Source organism: Penicillium paradoxum, assembly GCF_028828445.1.
Source record: "Penicillium paradoxum strain IBT 22861 chromosome Unknown utg000005l_segment0_segment0, whole genome shotgun sequence".
NCBI lineage: Eukaryota > Fungi > Ascomycota > Eurotiomycetes > Eurotiales > Aspergillaceae > Penicillium > Penicillium paradoxum.
This window is the reverse complement of record NW_026643183.1, coordinates 1,252,366-1,269,204: the sequence shown is the minus strand read 5'-3', so window position 1 is coordinate 1,269,204 and position 16,839 is coordinate 1,252,366. Positions and strand designations below refer to the sequence as shown.

Below are 16,839 nucleotides of genomic sequence, written 5' to 3'. Positions count from 1 at the left end.
AAATATACCATTAAGAGTGAAGAGTATTTTTGAAGACATTATATACAGAAAAGCATTATCGAAAACCGAGTGCTTTTGGAGTTTTGAAGATGGTAGTAGCATGAAGGCAATGAGGGGCCATACAGCACACTGGAGCTTAAACTCTCTCCCAGCCTGATTCGCTGCCACTGCCACTAGAAGTGCCAGAGGCCATCCCATTTACACTGCGGTACCCCATCATCAATGCCACAAGCCCACTGGGAGCCCAGGCCCCGATCATGCTATATGACCAAGCTCCCCGACCCACGTACATGACTGGCTTCTTTGTCTTTTTGAGGCCAAACATGTTGCGCGAAGCTGGTTCCAGGGCATCTAGGATAGCGTAATGGAGATTCCGGGCCGGGGATCCACGCACTGTACTGGGACCCGCAGATGCAACTGGGCGCTGCTCAACGCTAGACAGATATTGTGAAGCATACAGAGCTCGCTGCTGAGTGCTCCAAGCCAGGACTTCTGTGCCTGCAATTTGACTTTGACCATTTCGGTATGTCGGCCCTAAATCAATGTTGCCCAGCTGCAGCTCGACGACATCGACATTGCCTTGTTCGAGAAGGCTAAGTTCCTGGCGAAGTGAGGCTGCGAAGCCTGAAATCGCGCGCGCCGTGGCTACTTCCGGCCCGGCAAATGGTGCAGAAAGGGAGGAGGATATGGATGGATAGGCAAACACAATAGTACTGCTATTGCTGCGAAGAGTCAGGAGAGGTAGGAATGCCTGTGTTGTGAGGATTGGTGAGAGAACGCGGGTGTTGACCGTATCGGCCCAGGATGACTGTGGAATGGTTGCTACAGGACCGGCGCTGTAGTTGGGTGATGGGACCACGATAAGGCCACTCAGCTGACAAGTGTGCGGAGGCACTCCGGCAACAGGTGATTGCGCCTGAGTGATTAAGGAGCGAAGTTCTTGCAATGATGGATGGACTTCGGATGGAGAAGATGTAGTCTATTGAAAAATGTCAGTGGATGAATTCCGCACAGCGACGAATAACACTTACGGTTGTGGGATCGAACCACAGAGCCTTGATATCAGCGCGGTTCTCAGACTTGACGATATGCTCTTCATCAGCGGACGAAACAGTCACGTATACAATGAATCCTCGACGTTCCAAATCAGTAGCAATGGCCCTTATCATCGGCTCATGCGGCGACCCAGCGACAACTATATCGCAGAGTTAGCTTCTATCCCGGCGCAGATCATAAAACGCGGAGGTTATGACACATACCCACTATTTCTTTACGCGCACCGTTGCCCGCCCTTCTAGCCTTTCTCCGCTTTCCATGCAGCTTCTTGCTCCCATAGTATAAAACGACACCTGTTCCGACAAATGCGAGAATGGCTGCAGTCCACGCGCGATTCCGAGCCATCCAGTTTTGAATCCGGACCGTCAGAGCTTGCGATGACCGTGTTCGCGGCCCAACACGAAGCGGGCGAACAGTGGGCGGCAGCCATGACTGCTGGGCCAGTGTGTCTCTGATAACATTCGCGGCATGGTCAACCTGTCGGTCGATCGAGTCTGCGACTCCGAGGGAATACCGCATTACGTCATGGCGTATGGACTCAAGCTAGACAAAGAAGTATCAGCACTGGAGGGTTTCGATGGTCATGTCCAAGATACTCACATAATCAAGGAAGAACTGGTCGTCGCTCGTCATTTTGTTGATTTCAGAAGAAGTTGGAAAAGAAACGCAAAAGTTTGATAAGATTGATGCTGATAACGCTGGCACTATCGAGGAGGTCACATGAGCAGTGCGCTGGATATCGATGTCAACTCTATACTTCTACAGGTTTCTCTTGTTTTTGTCGGATTTCCGTAGTTGCAGCAGATGGATATCTGGCGGGGTAAAGTTCTTCATGCCAGCACAAGTGGTTGAACTTCCGGATTTTGTGACTACATGTACTTATTGCCCGATACACATAAAACCAAACGGATATGATCGTTGATATAACTCGGAGATAATTCCCAGTCTTTTGGCAACGCAGACTCCGCATTAAGCTGCCTCACTTGTCATTATACACAGATATTGTAGAAGCGTGGAGCACCTAGGTAGTTCACCCGGTCTTGTTTCAATACAATGCACGTGATCACTTTGAGGCCTGAGGGATCAGGCATCCATGTGCCTTGCTTGATTATCAATACAAAAGACGATCCATGGACGCCCAGGACATGGATTGATCCTGAAATTTCCATCGCTGGTTATGTTCCTTTGATTGTTCCTGGCTATCTGCATCGCTGTACGTTGGCATAATTTGCCCATGTTCTGATGTGAAAAGTTCTCGTTCAGACCCTCGTCTCGGAGGCTATTCTGACGGAGGCAGTAACCTCCGACATATCGGTGACATCTTATTCCTGGTGACACTAAATCATTCAAATTTTGATTAAAAATTGCAAACATGCGGGAGCTAGACCCCTTGATCTCGGAATACCGCCATGAGAAGAAACGCCCGAGAGAGTCAGAGGCGCTCTTAATCCTCCGCAAAGTCGCGTCTCTGGTCAAACCGATCATGCGACAGCGTGCCTGGAGAGTTGGTGCGCTCTGCGAGTTCTATCCGCAGCAGCGAAATCTGCTGGGATTGAATGTCAACTCAGGGCAAAAAATTTGCCTAAGACTACGATACCCCTCCGATCAGCGACAGTTCCTCCCTATTGAAGAAGTTGTAGATACTATGCTTCATGAGTGAGTAATTTTATGTTCAGGAGTTTCCCATTCCAGACGCTGATATTAAACAGACTCTGCCATAACTTAATTGGTCCTCACAACCAGCAATTTCATGCGCTGTGGAACCAACTTCGTGATGAGCATGAAGAACTCGCCCGGAAAGGATACACCGGAGAGGGTTTCTTATCACAAGGAAAGCGTCTTGGTGGCCAGAGGATTCCACTGGACGAAGCTCGGCGTCAAGCTCGTGCCGCTGCTGAGCAGCGGAAGATTCTCTCTAAGAATTCCGGCAAAAAGCTCGGCGGCGCCCCCGTGCTCCGAGGAACAGATATACGCAAAATCAGGGCTGACGCCGCTCAGAGGCGTATTGAAGTAACCCAGGGATGTGCGTCTGGTACAGATCGCAGCACCGAACTTGCGGAAGAGGCCTCGCATGGATTCAGAACTCAGGCCGAGGAAGATGATGCGAACGAGCGAGCTATAATGGAGGCCTTTATTGAATTAATACAGGAAGAAGAAAGGGAAAAATATGAGTCCTCCTATGTTCCGCCAAGTCAACAAAACCCAGCGGGACCTCGAACAAAATCATCACCACCACTCACTGCTTCTGACACCTCGCCTGCTACTTCTGAAGCCCAACCTGTAATGCCACAGGTTACTTCATCGTCTAATAACAATATTACTGTTGATCTCACAGCTGATAACAGCTCATACGAGGCCCCCTGGACATGCTCAACCTGCACCCTCGAGAACCCCTCTACATTCCTATGCTGTGATGTCTGTGCTGCAGAACGACCACCTCCGACCAATACCTTGTTCACAACAACGTCCATATCTACTTCTGGCCGAACATCTGCACTACCAGCGCGCTCAGAGCCCCGTAACTCAAAGAAACGGTCTGCACCTCTTGATCGAAAGGAAGACAAGGACATAAATCCTAGGGATACGTTTGCTTTCAAGAATCGCACTCGTGCACTAGATACCCTGAAATCCTTGGACCGGGATGCTGATAAAAAGCCCCTTGGTTGGCTCTGCACCTCATGCAGTAGCTTTATGGAAACCCAATGGTGGACATGTTCCTGTTGCGGGACAATGAAGCCGTCCTCTTAATCAATTCTCGAGATATTTGACTGGCACATGCTCCCTACACGGAATTACGATTTTTATGAGATAGATACCAAGAATGCATTACCTTGTGTTGAAATGATGAACTCGATTTGAACAAGTCTAGAAATCTATATACATCCAACTCTATATACTTTGAAGACTACAACTGAAGCCTACTCTTTCGGGTACCTGTTTTTGCTACTCCTATTTTTTATTTAACTAATTGAATGCTCCTAATCTACCTCCATTAACTCCATCTCTATTGAAATGCCGTCTTTATGACTTGAGTATCTGCTCTCCGACAACGGTAGACGAGGACGAGGACGAGAACGGGGAAGTACTGCTGATACTGGTGATGGAAGGGGACTGGAGGATCTGTATGATGCGGAGTACGTTTGATTATATGAAAATGGACGATCTTTTGACTAGAAAAGTACCTTTTGTTTACTATCTAGACCATGTTGTAGATATCAAATGGGGTGGCAGAAAAGAATAGGTGGCAGAAAAAGTGGCAGAAAAACTTTCTACCAGAATGTTGAGGGAGATACTGAAAATTCAGGCATCTATCTGAAACATTAAGCAGGGGTGGATGTACCTGTCACCTAGATCAATACCCTATCTGTATCAAATATCGTATGCTTCCTATTACTATGTTTACATTAATATATAGCTTCATCTAAATACCATATTTAACGGGATATCATATCTACTTATGACTCCCACATGGTGACACAGAATTGTGACTTATACGGTTTCCACATGCAATGATAGTACCGCCTATACATAGCTGAAGAAAGTCTGGATCATCATCATTCTTGAGTTGCTAGATTCTATTGCCGTTGCATTGGCAAATTTTAGAATTCCGACTTTGGGAAGGCCTATCTACATAGATACGTGAATGAATATTCTGGTGGATGCAACTGTCTAACATGTACACAAAGAAGGTGTATAAAAAAATTGGCTCAAATTGGCTCATACAAACAAAGCACTCCTTGGGGGCAAATATCAACAAAGAACCTTGGGATTTTAACCCTGGACTCGGAACGTGCGACCACTAGCAGTCTTGCGCTCACGTTCCTCATTTTCCGGCCGAGCTCGGTTGAGTACTGCTGCAAGTTAGCGCCAAACCCTTTCTCTCGCTCACTGGAATACGTACCTTGAAGGAAATCGGCTGTCCTCTTTCTCATTCGAGTGTGAATGTAGGCCTGCACTCAATGTTTAGTCATTAAATCCGTCTAGTCAGGACTAACAAAAACACATACCTTGGAGGCTTTGATGTGGTAATGGAAGTAATCACGGAAGGTCTGAATGTGGGAGATGTTCTCATAACGACGTTGAGGAGTCAAGTGTCGGGGGAACAGAACTGCGAGCCGAATTAGTATCACGATGGAGATTCTCAACAATTATCTGCGTTCGTAGCATTCGTACCAAAGGTGACATAGCTGACTTCGCCGCCGCTGGCACTCAGACCAGGCACACCGGCCAGCTCAAGGGGAGGATCGTTACGGAAAAGAACCTGAGGAGCATTCTGAAGCGTCAAAACACGTCGTCGGGCGTCAACGAATTCCTATAGGCTGTAAGTATAGGTTTCAAAAGCTTATAACGCGACTGCCACAAAGTACGAACCTGCAGGAAGACCTTGCCAAAAATGCGATCTGTCTCCTCACGGAAAACGGTGCTGAAGATCACTGTGACTCGATCCCAGTTGGCCTTGATGTAGATGGCTTCCTCTTCCCGGTAATGGATGGCCATAACTTCACCGCCCTCCTTGATGCCCTGTGGTGCTGACTCGGAGGTATACCGAGAAGCTTCCTCGGCGAGCTTGTTAAATTCGTCGAATGCTCTCTCAAAAGGAGCAGCCATTGCGTTCCGCTTCAGGAGTGCAAGCTTCATAATCAAATCACTCCGGGCCTCCTCGTCTGCGGGCAGGTTTTCGAGGTCGACCTGTACCGAGAAATCGTAGCCCACCTCGGGAGACACGATGTAAGGACCATATTCTCTCTCCAACACCTCCTGAGCTCCGTACTGGACCAATTCTTTGTAACATTTCACATTGATCGAGATGAGGATCTTTGTCTTGGACTCGGGGGTAGAAAGGTGGAATGTCACACCATCGAAGTCGGAAACCACCTGGTCAATGGAAACGGGGGGTGCTCTGAAGTCAGCTTGTTAGTCGGGTGCCTGGTTCCGGGTGAGGTGTATACAATGCGCGGGATCGCAGTGCGGGGGAAAAGGGCAAATCGTACCCAGCAGAAAACCGCTCCGTCAGGAGGGACTGAATTAAAACGTTCTGATAATCCAAGAGAAGCATGATGGGCAAGACAATGGCTGGTAAAGTAGTGCCCAGACGTAGTTGGTGGCTGTTATGAGGTTGCCCGTGATCGTCATGGGCGGTGGGGGAGCCGGAGAGGTCGCTGTCGCCGCCCGTATTAATTTTATCCTATCGATAGCAATCGGAGGCTCCAAAAATTTTCCCATCCACCCCCAACGATGGTGAAATCATACTTGTACGTGCGATTTTATGTGTTTTGGAATTCTCTAGTCCGAGCGCTAACATTCATGCAGTAAATTCGAGCATTCGAATACATTCGGGCTCGTCGCCTCGGCGTCCTCAAATGCGGTTTGGGCCAAAGATGACCAGACCGGCATTGCACGCCAGACAGGCGCCGGACGAGCCATTGTGGGCGCAAGCGAGGAAGTCTTGTGCTGGGATGTGAAGAAGGGCGAACTCTTAGGAAGATGGCGCGATTCTTCCTGCAGAGCGCAAGTTAGTGTGGTCACGCAGAGCCAGACGGATGAAGATATCTTCGCGGTTGGGTGAGTTTTCTCCAATATGACCCATTCGGGCGATTATAACTAACAACGGTGTCCTTCCCAGCTACGAGGATGGAAGTATTCGTCTTTGGGATTCGCGCACTGCCACCGTCATCATCTCTTTTAACGGCCACAAATCTGCCGTCACCAAGCTAGCCTTCGACAATGCAGGCGTGCGCCTTGCCAGTGGCTCGAAAGATACTGATATCATTGTCTGGGATTTGATCACCGAAACTGGTCTCTTCAAACTTCGCGGACATACCGACCAGATCACATCCCTGCATTTTCTCTTCCCTTCACCAGAATTGCTCACTGCTTCCGGCTTGAGTGAACACGCGGGATTCCTATTGACCACCGGCAAGGACGCCTTGATCAAAGTCTGGGATCTCGCCTCTCAGCACTGCATCGAAACACATGTGGCGCAATCGAACGGCGAGTGCTGGAGTTTGGGTCTTTCGCCCGATCAGGGTGGATGTATCACAGCTGGCAATGACGGTGAACTCAGAGTTTGGTCGATCGATGAGGCAGCCATGATGGAGATTTCCAGGGAGAAGGTCGGCGCAGACGGTCGCAAAATTCTTACCGAACGAGGAACTTTCTACCGACATGGCAAAGATCGCACACTTGGCATCCGATTCCACCCTCGTTCAGATTACGTTGGCTTCCACGGTTCCGACAAGTCAGTCGAGGTTTGGCGCATTCGCTCGCAGTCGGAGGTACAAAAGAGTATGGCACGGAAGAAGAAGCGAAGAAAGGAGAAGGAGGCGCAGCGGTCCGAGGAAAATGGACAGGAAGAAGAACAGGATAACGACAAGCCTGAAGATGTTTCTGCCGCTCCTATAACCGAAGTTTTTGTCCAACATGTCATCGTTCGAACTGGTGGTAAAGTTCGTTCCTTTGATTGGATGACCAACAAGTCAACTGGACTGAATCTCCTGGCGGCGACGACCAACAATCAGCTCGAGGCCTACACCATTGTGCCGGCGAACAAGAAGAACACCGATAGCGAAGATCCCGACTATACCAGAAGTTTGGCTGTGGACATCCCTGGACACCGAACAGATATTCGGTCGATTGCATTAAGCTCCGACGATCGAATGCTCGCTTCTGCCTCGAATGGCACCCTCAAGATTTGGAATGTTCGTACCGAAAGTTGTTTACGAACACTCGAGTGTGGCTATTCACTGTGTTCCGCGTTCCTTCCCGGTGATAAGATCGTGGTTGTTGGCAACAAGAACGGAGAACTTGAAGTATTTGATATCGCGTCCTCAACATTGCTCGATACTATCAAAGCACATGAGGGACCCGTGTGGTCGCTTCACGTGCATCCAGATGGCAAATCTATGGTCAGTGGAAGTGCAGACAAGACAGCCAAATTCTGGAACTTCCAGGTTGTCCAGGAAGAAATCCCAGGAACCAAACGCACCACCCCTCGCCTCAAGCTGGCACACACCAGAACCCTGAAGGTTAACGACGACATTCTCAACCTTCGTTTCTCTCCCGATGCACGACTTCTTGCAGTTTCCCTCCTAGACAACACCGTGAAGGTCTTCTTTGTTGATTCGCTGAAGCTTTTCCTCAACCTTTACGGACACAAACTTCCTGTTTTGAGTCTGGATATCTCCCATGATAGCAAACTCATCGTCACTTGCTCGGCTGATAAGACCGTCCGACTCTGGGGCTTGGACTTCGGTGACTGCCACAAGGCCTTCCTGGCCCACGAGGACAGTATCATGGCAGTAGCATTCGTTCCCCACAACAAGGATGGTAACGGTCACAACTTCTTCAGTGCAAGCAAGGACCGCGTCATTAAATACTGGGACGGAGACAAGTTCGAGCAAATTCAGCGCCTTGTTGGTCACCACGGTGAGATCTGGGCACTTGCCATGAGTCGCACTGGTGACTTCATCGTCAGTGCCAGTCACGACAAGAGCATCCGCATCTGGGAACAAACTGACGAGCCATTGTTCCTGGAGGAAGAGCGCGAGAAGGAGATGGAAGAGGCTTACGACAGCACACTCACTGCGTCTCTCGAGCAAGACGAGGACGGTGAGGATGGCGAGAAGGCCGAGGCCGTCGACGCTGGCAAGCAGACCACCGGCACTCTCATGGCCGGAGAAAAGATCATGGAAGCTTTGGAGCTCGGTATGGAGGATCTCGAAGTCGTACGCGACTGGCTCAAGGTCAAGGCTGCCAACCCCAACGCCGCCGCGCCCGATCGTAACCCAGTCTACCTGGCTCTCAACAACGTCTCCGCCGAGCAGCACGTTCTGAACACCGTCCAAAGAGTCCCTGCTGCGGCCCTCCAGGACGCTCTTTTGGTTCTACCATTCTCCAAGCTCTCGGCCCTCTTCACCTTCCTCAACATCTGGGCCGAGCGCGAATGGAATGTGCCTCTCACCTGCCGCGTGTTGTTCTTCATTCTGAAGACCCATCACCGCCAGATCGTTGCCAGCAAGATGATGCGCCCTATGCTCGACAACATCCGGGTATCGCTGCGTCGGGTTCTTGCTCGTCAGAAGGATGAGATGGGTTTCAACCTTTCCGCGCTGCAGTTCATTGGCAACCAAATCCGCGAGCAGAGTACTACGGATTATGTCGATGAGGCGACTTGGGAGGAGCAGCAGACAACCAAGGGCACCGGCAAGAAGCGCCAGTTTGTCAGCGTTGCTTGAGTTTAGGATTACGGTTGTGTACAAGCATGTCTATTGGCGTTGTGAATCATTTTTGACCTTGTTACCTTGGAGGTCTTCTCTATCTGGTTTCCATATAAAAGTTCTATATCCTTGGGAGTTGAAGAGAATATAAGGGATGTATCATAGTTCAATTTTGAATATAAATAGAATTGTTTCCCTGAAATATTTCGTTACTACTGGGACATACATTCTATGGTTTACATGGATGTATCAATGTGATAAAAATGTTTCTCTCATTTGTCTGTTCTAAGATGGTCTGCCTGTGTATAACAAAAAAAGGCAAGTATTCATCGAGTTCAAGTTGATAATCTGCATTGCAAAGAGACATCATTAGCGATTTGCTCCAAGACAATGATCTTTTTCCAGGCCAGTAACCAAGAAAAGAAACATCAAGCATCCATAAGACTCTTCTCAGGAGAACCATTATAAGCATCGACGACAGGGATTTTTGCCCCTGCCATACCTCTTCCGGCTCTTCCTAAAAAATTACCGGTTCTAATGCGAATCTCATCACATAAAGAGTCTGTTTGGTGCCGTATCGTGTTGTTTCTTTTCTCGATTGCGGTCCTGTCCGTAAGGACTGGTGGCACATACCTATTAGTGTGGTAATCCAGCATGGATAAAAGTCAATCGCATTTGTTTGACCTTGATCCACGCGGGATTTTGGGTGTTGGTTGGAGATGGAGGAGGGAAAGAGTTGGGTTGGGAGTTTTGTGAGAAAATTTGGCTGAGTGGATACCTTAGTCATTAAGATCACGTGGTGAGACGGAGCTAGAATTTGGAAGGCGGTCAAGAGGGCGGTGAAGCAGTGGACGGTCAAGGCGGTATCCATATTAGGAAGACGGTACAGAACAATCGTGGTGTGCGAGTGCAGCTAACCTTGGAGGGTTCCGGTACCCCGTAAGTATATACCCGTCCTACTCCGTGTAGGAATATGAAATCCTTCCATCAGCTGAACGGATAGGAATACGAAGAATATAATATTTTCTTTGTCAGCGATTGATTATTGGTGCACCTGATCTATGCGTGTCCAAGCCGCGCGGAGCATCCAGGTCACTTTGCGGCCTATCATCCGGAGCGATTCGATGAGAATTTGCGATGGATATAACAATGATACTTAAGTCAGCTAAGTTGCGACCAATCACATTCAATGATTGTCATTTCATTAGGTTTCTAGCTGCATGGATCTATAGGGATCTATATCTACACCTCCTGGAGCCACGCCGTGACTGGTCGTCCTTGCCAGTTGCGGGTCCTTCCACTCTGTGTATACCCTCATGATCTAAACAAATACATGGTGTATGCGTGCAGAGTATAAATAGGAGCATTGTACCAATTGAAGTCTTTTCCTTCTTCATCCTCCTCATCTTTTCATCCGTTAACTGCTGTCGAAGGCGTTGCCCAACGAAAGCATGTCTCCTAAGGGTAGTCTCTGGCCCAGGCTGCGAAAGGCCTCTAAGCCCCAGCCTGCCCCATTGAAAATTGTTTTTCCTCACTTAGCTCGCGCATCCAACAGCTCTACTAATTCCGAAATGGATCCATCGAACTTCGCCTCCACCGGCCTCATTGCATCCGATGTCAGCCTGGATCCTGTGACAATGGCCAGTACCATCTCCCAGGCACGCTTAACTGCTCTCACATCGGGGGAGGATACAAGAACTTGCATCCAACGTGGTAAGGACTGTGTTGACGCCTATGCCCAAGCCACCAAGGCCATGATGGATAATCTCGGTGTCCGTATCAACAATGGCGAGGACCTTCCTTACGAAGAAATGATTGATGAGATGACGCATCGCTGCTATAAGTACTGCCAATCACTCGTGGATGAAGTACAGTCCTTGTCCTCAATCACTGCCATCGATTCTCCCGCCAGGACGTTCAAGATTTCCACTGGCTTTAAGACCTCTACGGACTCAACCAAGGACTCTTCTCCAATTACACCTCGGTCTGGTCCAAAGACACCCCAGTTCTGCTCATGGTCTGATGAATCAGGATCTCCACAGGCTCTGGTAAGTGACATGTCTCTATTGATGGAATTGGATACTTCGAAAGAACCTTGGAAGTTCAACTAACGGGTTATCCTTAGCTTGCCGCTCGCAAGAATCCCCTTCGAGTTTACACTGTTAGCAACGACGAATGGATTATTGTCTCGGGCCCCCCTTCACCTACTACTCCAATCCAGCTCCTAGCCCCCGATGATATGGATCCTGTCGATGCCTCGATTCACTTCGGCGTCATTCTGCGCATCTTCACCAAGCTGTACACCATGTCAAAGATCATGCAGGCAATCTTCCTAAGCTATGGCGTTGAGGTACGTCTTGAAGTCAAGTCTTTCTTGAGGCTTATGTCTTCTACTTTATGTTTATAACAGTGCTAACACCAAAATTTGACTCTCAGATTGATACCACTGAGACAGGACTGACGTGCTGGGTTCGGCGAGCTGAACAGAACATGTACACCCAGGAAATGAAGGTCATGATCGATATCGTCGAGAATCTCTTTTACGCCTTGTATGCCCGCGTGACGATTGAGCTGGCAAACATCGAGCTCTGCGGTTCCTTCCGAATCGACCTGCGTTCATTGCAAAATTACCAACCCAACCTTCTTCCCGAAGCTGATCATCTCTACCGCATTATTCTCGCGTTCAAGGACGTGTTGGACTCGCCTGAGATCTGTCCAATTCTTCGGAAAGACTTCGTTGCACACTTCCAGCAAGAATACATCAGTCACCTTGTCGACAAGGACAGACGCAGACACGTCGTTCATTTCGATCCGCTTGGATATCGCAGTTTCGCCACCCGAGTCGCTTCGGACCGCGGTGGGGACTACTGCCAGAAATGGAGAGAGCTCATTCCATGCTTTAATGTCATCTCGGCCGATCTTCTGACTACCATGTCTGAAAAATATACCACTGTGTATGCAATTGCTAGTCTGCCTGATGATATCCCGTACGGCAAGCTTCCATGGATTAAACCCGAGCAGCTGTCCCCGCAAGTCGCCGAGGCCCAGACTATCAAAGATCACCGCATGTCCGCTCTTGCCAAACTGGAGGGCACAAGCATCGGAGACGAACGCCAAAAGGATCCTCAATCTGGCACCTACTACCTAATCAAACAACACAAATGTATCTGCTCCGCTCTCTGCCGCTGTTCTAAGGAGTGCACCCAAGAGGTCGTGATCGCCTGCCCCTGTGCGGAACGCCATGTGCGTACCATGGTGACCAAGCGCAGCATTGAACGCAGACACCGTCGACCGCCAACCGCCCTTACTGCTAGCACTCTTGCTCGTATGTATTTCTACGGCTTGAGTGCGCTGAAGCGCCATGTTAAGGATGAGGTTATCGCGAGCGAGCTCAATCATGCATTTGAATTGATCAATCTGTTGATCATGAATGAGCGGAAAGAGGCTGATAGGACGAATACCAAAGCGGAGACTCCTGATGAAGCCAGCATTCCAAACTTCTTCTAGGACGCGGTATGACTATGAGAATCACGAATTATGACTTGCATACGGCTTATGATTCATGATTCATGATGCAGCTTTTGCGCTACAGAGCGGTTGAAATGCAGTCCTCAGATTGCCAAAAGAATGAATATTTATTCTCATTTGACGGGATTCTGAGGATTCTTCAACTAATCTCAACTATGATAACGAAATGAAAAAAGAAAAAGGAGAAAAACATACAGAAAACGACGAAAAAAAGCCAAAAAAAAAGCAAGTTCAAGGGAAGGTTACATGCCAACGGCATGGCAAAGGTTTATGGCGGAACGCCATGGGGAATTATGGGCAAGAGGTCGAGGGGTGAATATTTTCATTTGAAGCATATGACAAACTAATCCTGGGCCATGTCAATTCTTGATATAGCCGCGAGAAGTCTACATATTAAGTTTCTAGCAGAATGAACCCCATTTCAGCCCTAACACTACCTAGGCAATGCCACCCAATGCTTCGTAGAGAGTCACCGGGTTTCGTCGTCCTTACAGGTCTCCGTCTCAAGCCAAATATCGCCTTGGCCTCTCATCTCTAATTTGCCTAGGTACTTGGTGTCTAGACATGCCGTGAGGTAGTTCTGAAAGTAACCTACGACTTAGTTCAGCGGTCACGGAACTCTGGTGCATAGTGCTGTCGATATGCTGAGTCTTTGCAAATTCGTTTCCCTGTAGTTGTCGATGTGGTTTTCGTAGTCGAGAGGGTCTTTGCTTTTGAGATGATTGGTTCATCCTGGTGGGTAGGATATTGTTCGATCTACTATACATTATCGGACTACGTAGATAGCGGCGTGGATCTGAGATGAACATATACCGGGCAAGTCTAGAATGGAAGCACGATGAGCCCCCCCATGCTTCTCTGCACATCGAAACATAAACACATTGAACCAATGGAGTCGGTCCCGTTGCGAGAAAGTTGAGTTCCCGGTGTTTCATAGTGGTGATATGCAAGGAAAGAGCTGCTCATCTGTTGCTGGTTATAATCACCGAGCAGATAACTGCAGATTTCATCTCATCCACCAAAGATAGTCCCTGGCTCCAACTCCTACTTGAGACGGTCCCACAGTCTGCTTGTAAGTCTGGGTTTTTAGAGATTTTGTTGGGTAGTGACACTTTTGTATAGGACGAATGTCTTGGAGAATCCCGGCTAAATGTGTCTATCCAATAGACCATGAGTGTACAGGACTTAGCATTGTACGAAGTAGTTCAACCATTCGTTTACCTCGTGTTGTTCATCTTGGTATTCATCTGCACTGACAAATAAATTCTAGTCTTGTCCGATGTCGGCGGACAGTACGGAGTATGACTTCAAGTATCAACAGACCTCGGGAGAACTCAATCCTTGGAGGGTGAAGTAAAGCAGTATCTCCGTGGCTTGGCCTCAATGGCAGCGATGAATCGTGGTTCGATAGGTATATGTACATATCGAAAGCCAACACATCTGCTTGCGTCACTATAAACGCCGAAGTTGTGTGGGGCCACGGGATTGCAAATGTTGCTCTCTACGGAGTACGCAGTACTCCGGACTCTGAATCACAACACGGGTTTCTCCCCTATGATGTGAATCCAGCTCTCATTTCCTCTTTCTGGTGAGAATAACACTCCAGCCCTCCGGATATATGTACCTAATCAAAACATGGCCTGGCCATTACCTAAATATAGAGCAGAGGGCCTAACTGGGAATGCCCCCGCTGGACTGGTGGCGAAAAAAAAAACGAAGAAAAAGCAAAAGAGATACAGATTCAAAAGGAATACACTAGTGCTTTTGCATTGCACACCGATGAATAGACAACTTCCAGAATAATCCCCGTCATTTGATCGACAGGGATCGAGATAGACGCCAGAACCCTAATAGGCAGCTCATAGGCTGTCCCGCGTCATACTATCGACGACTGTGCTTGCAGGATTTCTTTTTATTTTTAGGCCAGTAAAATGCAAGATAGGAGTAATAGGAGACAAAAGCCAGTAGCAGGAATGCTGAAATTCCATCGGGCGGTGATTGTCATATGCTCAGAGATACTCCGTAGCGCAAGGTACAGTCGGCGATGCAGACCAGTGATATCTTCGAGATATGCTCGGCCCTTACCGGTGTGTCGCTTTTTTTTTTTTTTTCTGCGCTCACGCCTTGGTCTGAGTCAATACCTGTTCTCTCGACAATTTCTTGTTTTTCCGTTTCTCCATTCTTCTCAGCTCATGCCTTGACGCCCAAGAACCCCTTCGCCCGAGCCCATCTTGGTGCACAGTGAGGTGCGAAGTCAGGCATGGTGACCAAGGCAGCGGCCGTGTCACACTCATTATCATCATCATGGACGTCCCTTAGCAAGTGGATCGCGAACATAAGCATAAACCAAGCCCCGGTCAAAAGTGCCCGCCTCCGACTACCGAGCACGGCACGCCCATATCATGCTGCGGTGTGGCCCTGCTACGGCATCACTACTCCTGTCCCCGAACACCCGCTAGCCTTCCACAAATCGCCTTTTCGATTCGAGACCGGCTATGCTTTATGTGCTAAACGACCGTCACGACCGTTCCCTCCACCCTTTCTCTCACCACCTTCGCACTCGTTTTCGGATCCTTTGACGACGCACGGCCTCAACCAGGATAAAAGATTATCCGTCAAGGGCGAGCTAATCCGCGGCTTGAACAATGGTGACGATTCCATCATTGTTGCTGAGAACTTCCTGGGCGTCGATGATGGTGTAGGCGCCTGGGCTACGAAACCCCGCGGTCATGCTGCGTGAGTGGTCGCATCTAACCCCGCATACAAGGAAACAATCTCTGACCTTATCTCTCTTTTTTTCAATACAGGCTGTGGTCTCGACTCCTTCTACACTTCTGGGCCCTCGAGGTCGAAAAGAATGTCGATCAATGCACGGCGACACTCGACCCGGTCGGCTACCTGCAGTCCGCATATGAGGAGACCCTGCGGGCAACCACATCTCCCACTGAGTGGCTAGGAACGACAACCTCCGCGACCGCAATCCTCCACTGGACCAAGGAACAGAACGGCACGAAGAAACCTTTGCTGTATGTCACTAACTTGGGCGATTGCAAGATTCTCGTGATTCGACCAAGCGAGAAGAAAGTTCTCTTCCGCACGGCCGAGCAGTGGCATTGGTTCGATTGCCCCATGCAGCTGGGCACGAACAGCATCGACACGCCCCGGAAAGACGCAGTGTTATCCAAAGTTGCCGTGCAGGAAGATGACATCATTCTAGCGCTCTCGGACGGCGTCATGGATAATCTCTGGGAGCACGAGGTCCTGAAACTCATTCTGGAGAGCATCGACAAATGGGAGGAAGCGCGCACCGACCCAAAATTGCGTGCGCAGCATCCTCAATTGTCTGATGATCGCAATGTCTATGTCGCCCGCGAGCTGCTCAACGCGGCCCTCACTATTGCCCAGGATCCTTTTGCAGAGAGTCCTTTCATGGAGAAGGCAGTGGATGAGGGACTGGCTATTGAGGGCGGCAAAATGGACGATATCTCCGTCATTGTCGCATCTTGCAAGAAACGTGATGGATGAAAGTAGCCACTGGCTCTTCAGTCGAACTTTCCTCAGTATCCACCAATCTTGGATTCGGCGTCCTTCTCGGCGATGCGCCGGATCCCATCGAAACCGAACATCAGTCCATTAAGCAGGCCGTTTGTTCCCCCGCATGGTATACCGGCTTGATGCTCAGGTCTACTACCAAAAGCGCACCCAAGCACATCGCTATCATGTAGCTTTGATAGCATGCGAGTGCCGAACCAGGACCAAGACATGCATGTCCAACGCTCACTCTGCACCTCCAAACATGAGCTCCACGCCGATATTATTCCTCCCAACCTCCAGCGCGAGACTCACTTGCTCAGCCACGTCTAGTCATCGCCATCCTCCGTCTGTTAGGTTGACACCCCCTCAGGCGATTCTATGGCTAGCACGGAGATTGTGCATTGGGAGTTTGCGAATACACTCAATCCCTGCTAGGAACCGCTCCAGCCGGTGATTCTTACCCTCACAAATATGCCCTCAACACTATTTGAGATCGCCGAAACCA

General features: G+C 49.1%; 6 protein-coding genes across 6 annotated transcripts; 4 read left to right on the top strand and 2 right to left on the bottom strand.

Moving 5' to 3' along the window:
- Positions 1-136: 136 nt before the first annotated feature.
- N7457_005498 (DUF1776 domain-containing protein) lies at positions 137-1,689 on the bottom strand (the record flags this gene model as incomplete). The annotated part of the gene is made up of 4 exons (XM_057176542.1): positions 137-979; positions 1,032-1,195; positions 1,260-1,599; positions 1,657-1,689. 4 exons carry the CDS (start codon positions 1,687-1,689, stop codon positions 137-139), a joined length of 1,380 nt encoding a protein of 459 aa, XP_057030844.1.
- A 739-nt stretch (positions 1,690-2,428) lies between these two features.
- N7457_005497 (metalloendopeptidase WSS1) lies at positions 2,429-3,804 on the top strand (the record flags this gene model as incomplete). The annotated part of the gene is made up of 2 exons (XM_057176541.1): positions 2,429-2,712; positions 2,766-3,804. 2 exons carry the CDS (start codon positions 2,429-2,431, stop codon positions 3,802-3,804), a joined length of 1,323 nt encoding a protein of 440 aa, XP_057030843.1.
- A 1,023-nt stretch (positions 3,805-4,827) lies between these two features.
- N7457_005496 (actin-related protein 2/3 complex subunit 2) lies at positions 4,828-6,112 on the bottom strand (the record flags this gene model as incomplete). Its single annotated transcript, XM_057176540.1, has 6 exons — positions 4,828-4,907; positions 4,958-5,006; positions 5,064-5,164; positions 5,230-5,368; positions 5,428-5,956; positions 6,048-6,112. 6 exons carry the CDS (start codon positions 6,110-6,112, stop codon positions 4,828-4,830), a joined length of 963 nt encoding a protein of 320 aa, XP_057030842.1.
- A 179-nt stretch (positions 6,113-6,291) lies between these two features.
- Positions 6,292-9,290, top strand: N7457_005495 (snoRNA-binding rRNA-processing protein DIP2; the record flags this gene model as incomplete). Its single annotated transcript, XM_057176539.1, has 3 exons — positions 6,292-6,308; positions 6,367-6,618; positions 6,680-9,290. 3 exons carry the CDS (start codon positions 6,292-6,294, stop codon positions 9,288-9,290), a joined length of 2,880 nt encoding a protein of 959 aa, XP_057030841.1.
- Positions 9,291-10,723: 1,433 nt separating this feature from the next.
- Positions 10,724-12,779, top strand: N7457_005494 (uncharacterized protein; the record flags this gene model as incomplete). The annotated part of the gene is made up of 3 exons (XM_057176538.1): positions 10,724-11,320; positions 11,398-11,622; positions 11,709-12,779. The coding sequence occupies 3 exons, from the start codon at positions 10,724-10,726 to the stop codon at positions 12,777-12,779; spliced, it is 1,893 nt and encodes a 630-aa protein (XP_057030840.1).
- Positions 12,780-15,060: 2,281 nt separating this feature from the next.
- N7457_005493 (PP2C family serine/threonine-protein phosphatase) lies at positions 15,061-16,325 on the top strand (the record flags this gene model as incomplete). Its single annotated transcript, XM_057176537.1, has 2 exons — positions 15,061-15,536; positions 15,608-16,325. 2 exons carry the CDS (start codon positions 15,061-15,063, stop codon positions 16,323-16,325), a joined length of 1,194 nt encoding a protein of 397 aa, XP_057030839.1.
- Positions 16,326-16,839: the final 514 nt, after the last annotated feature.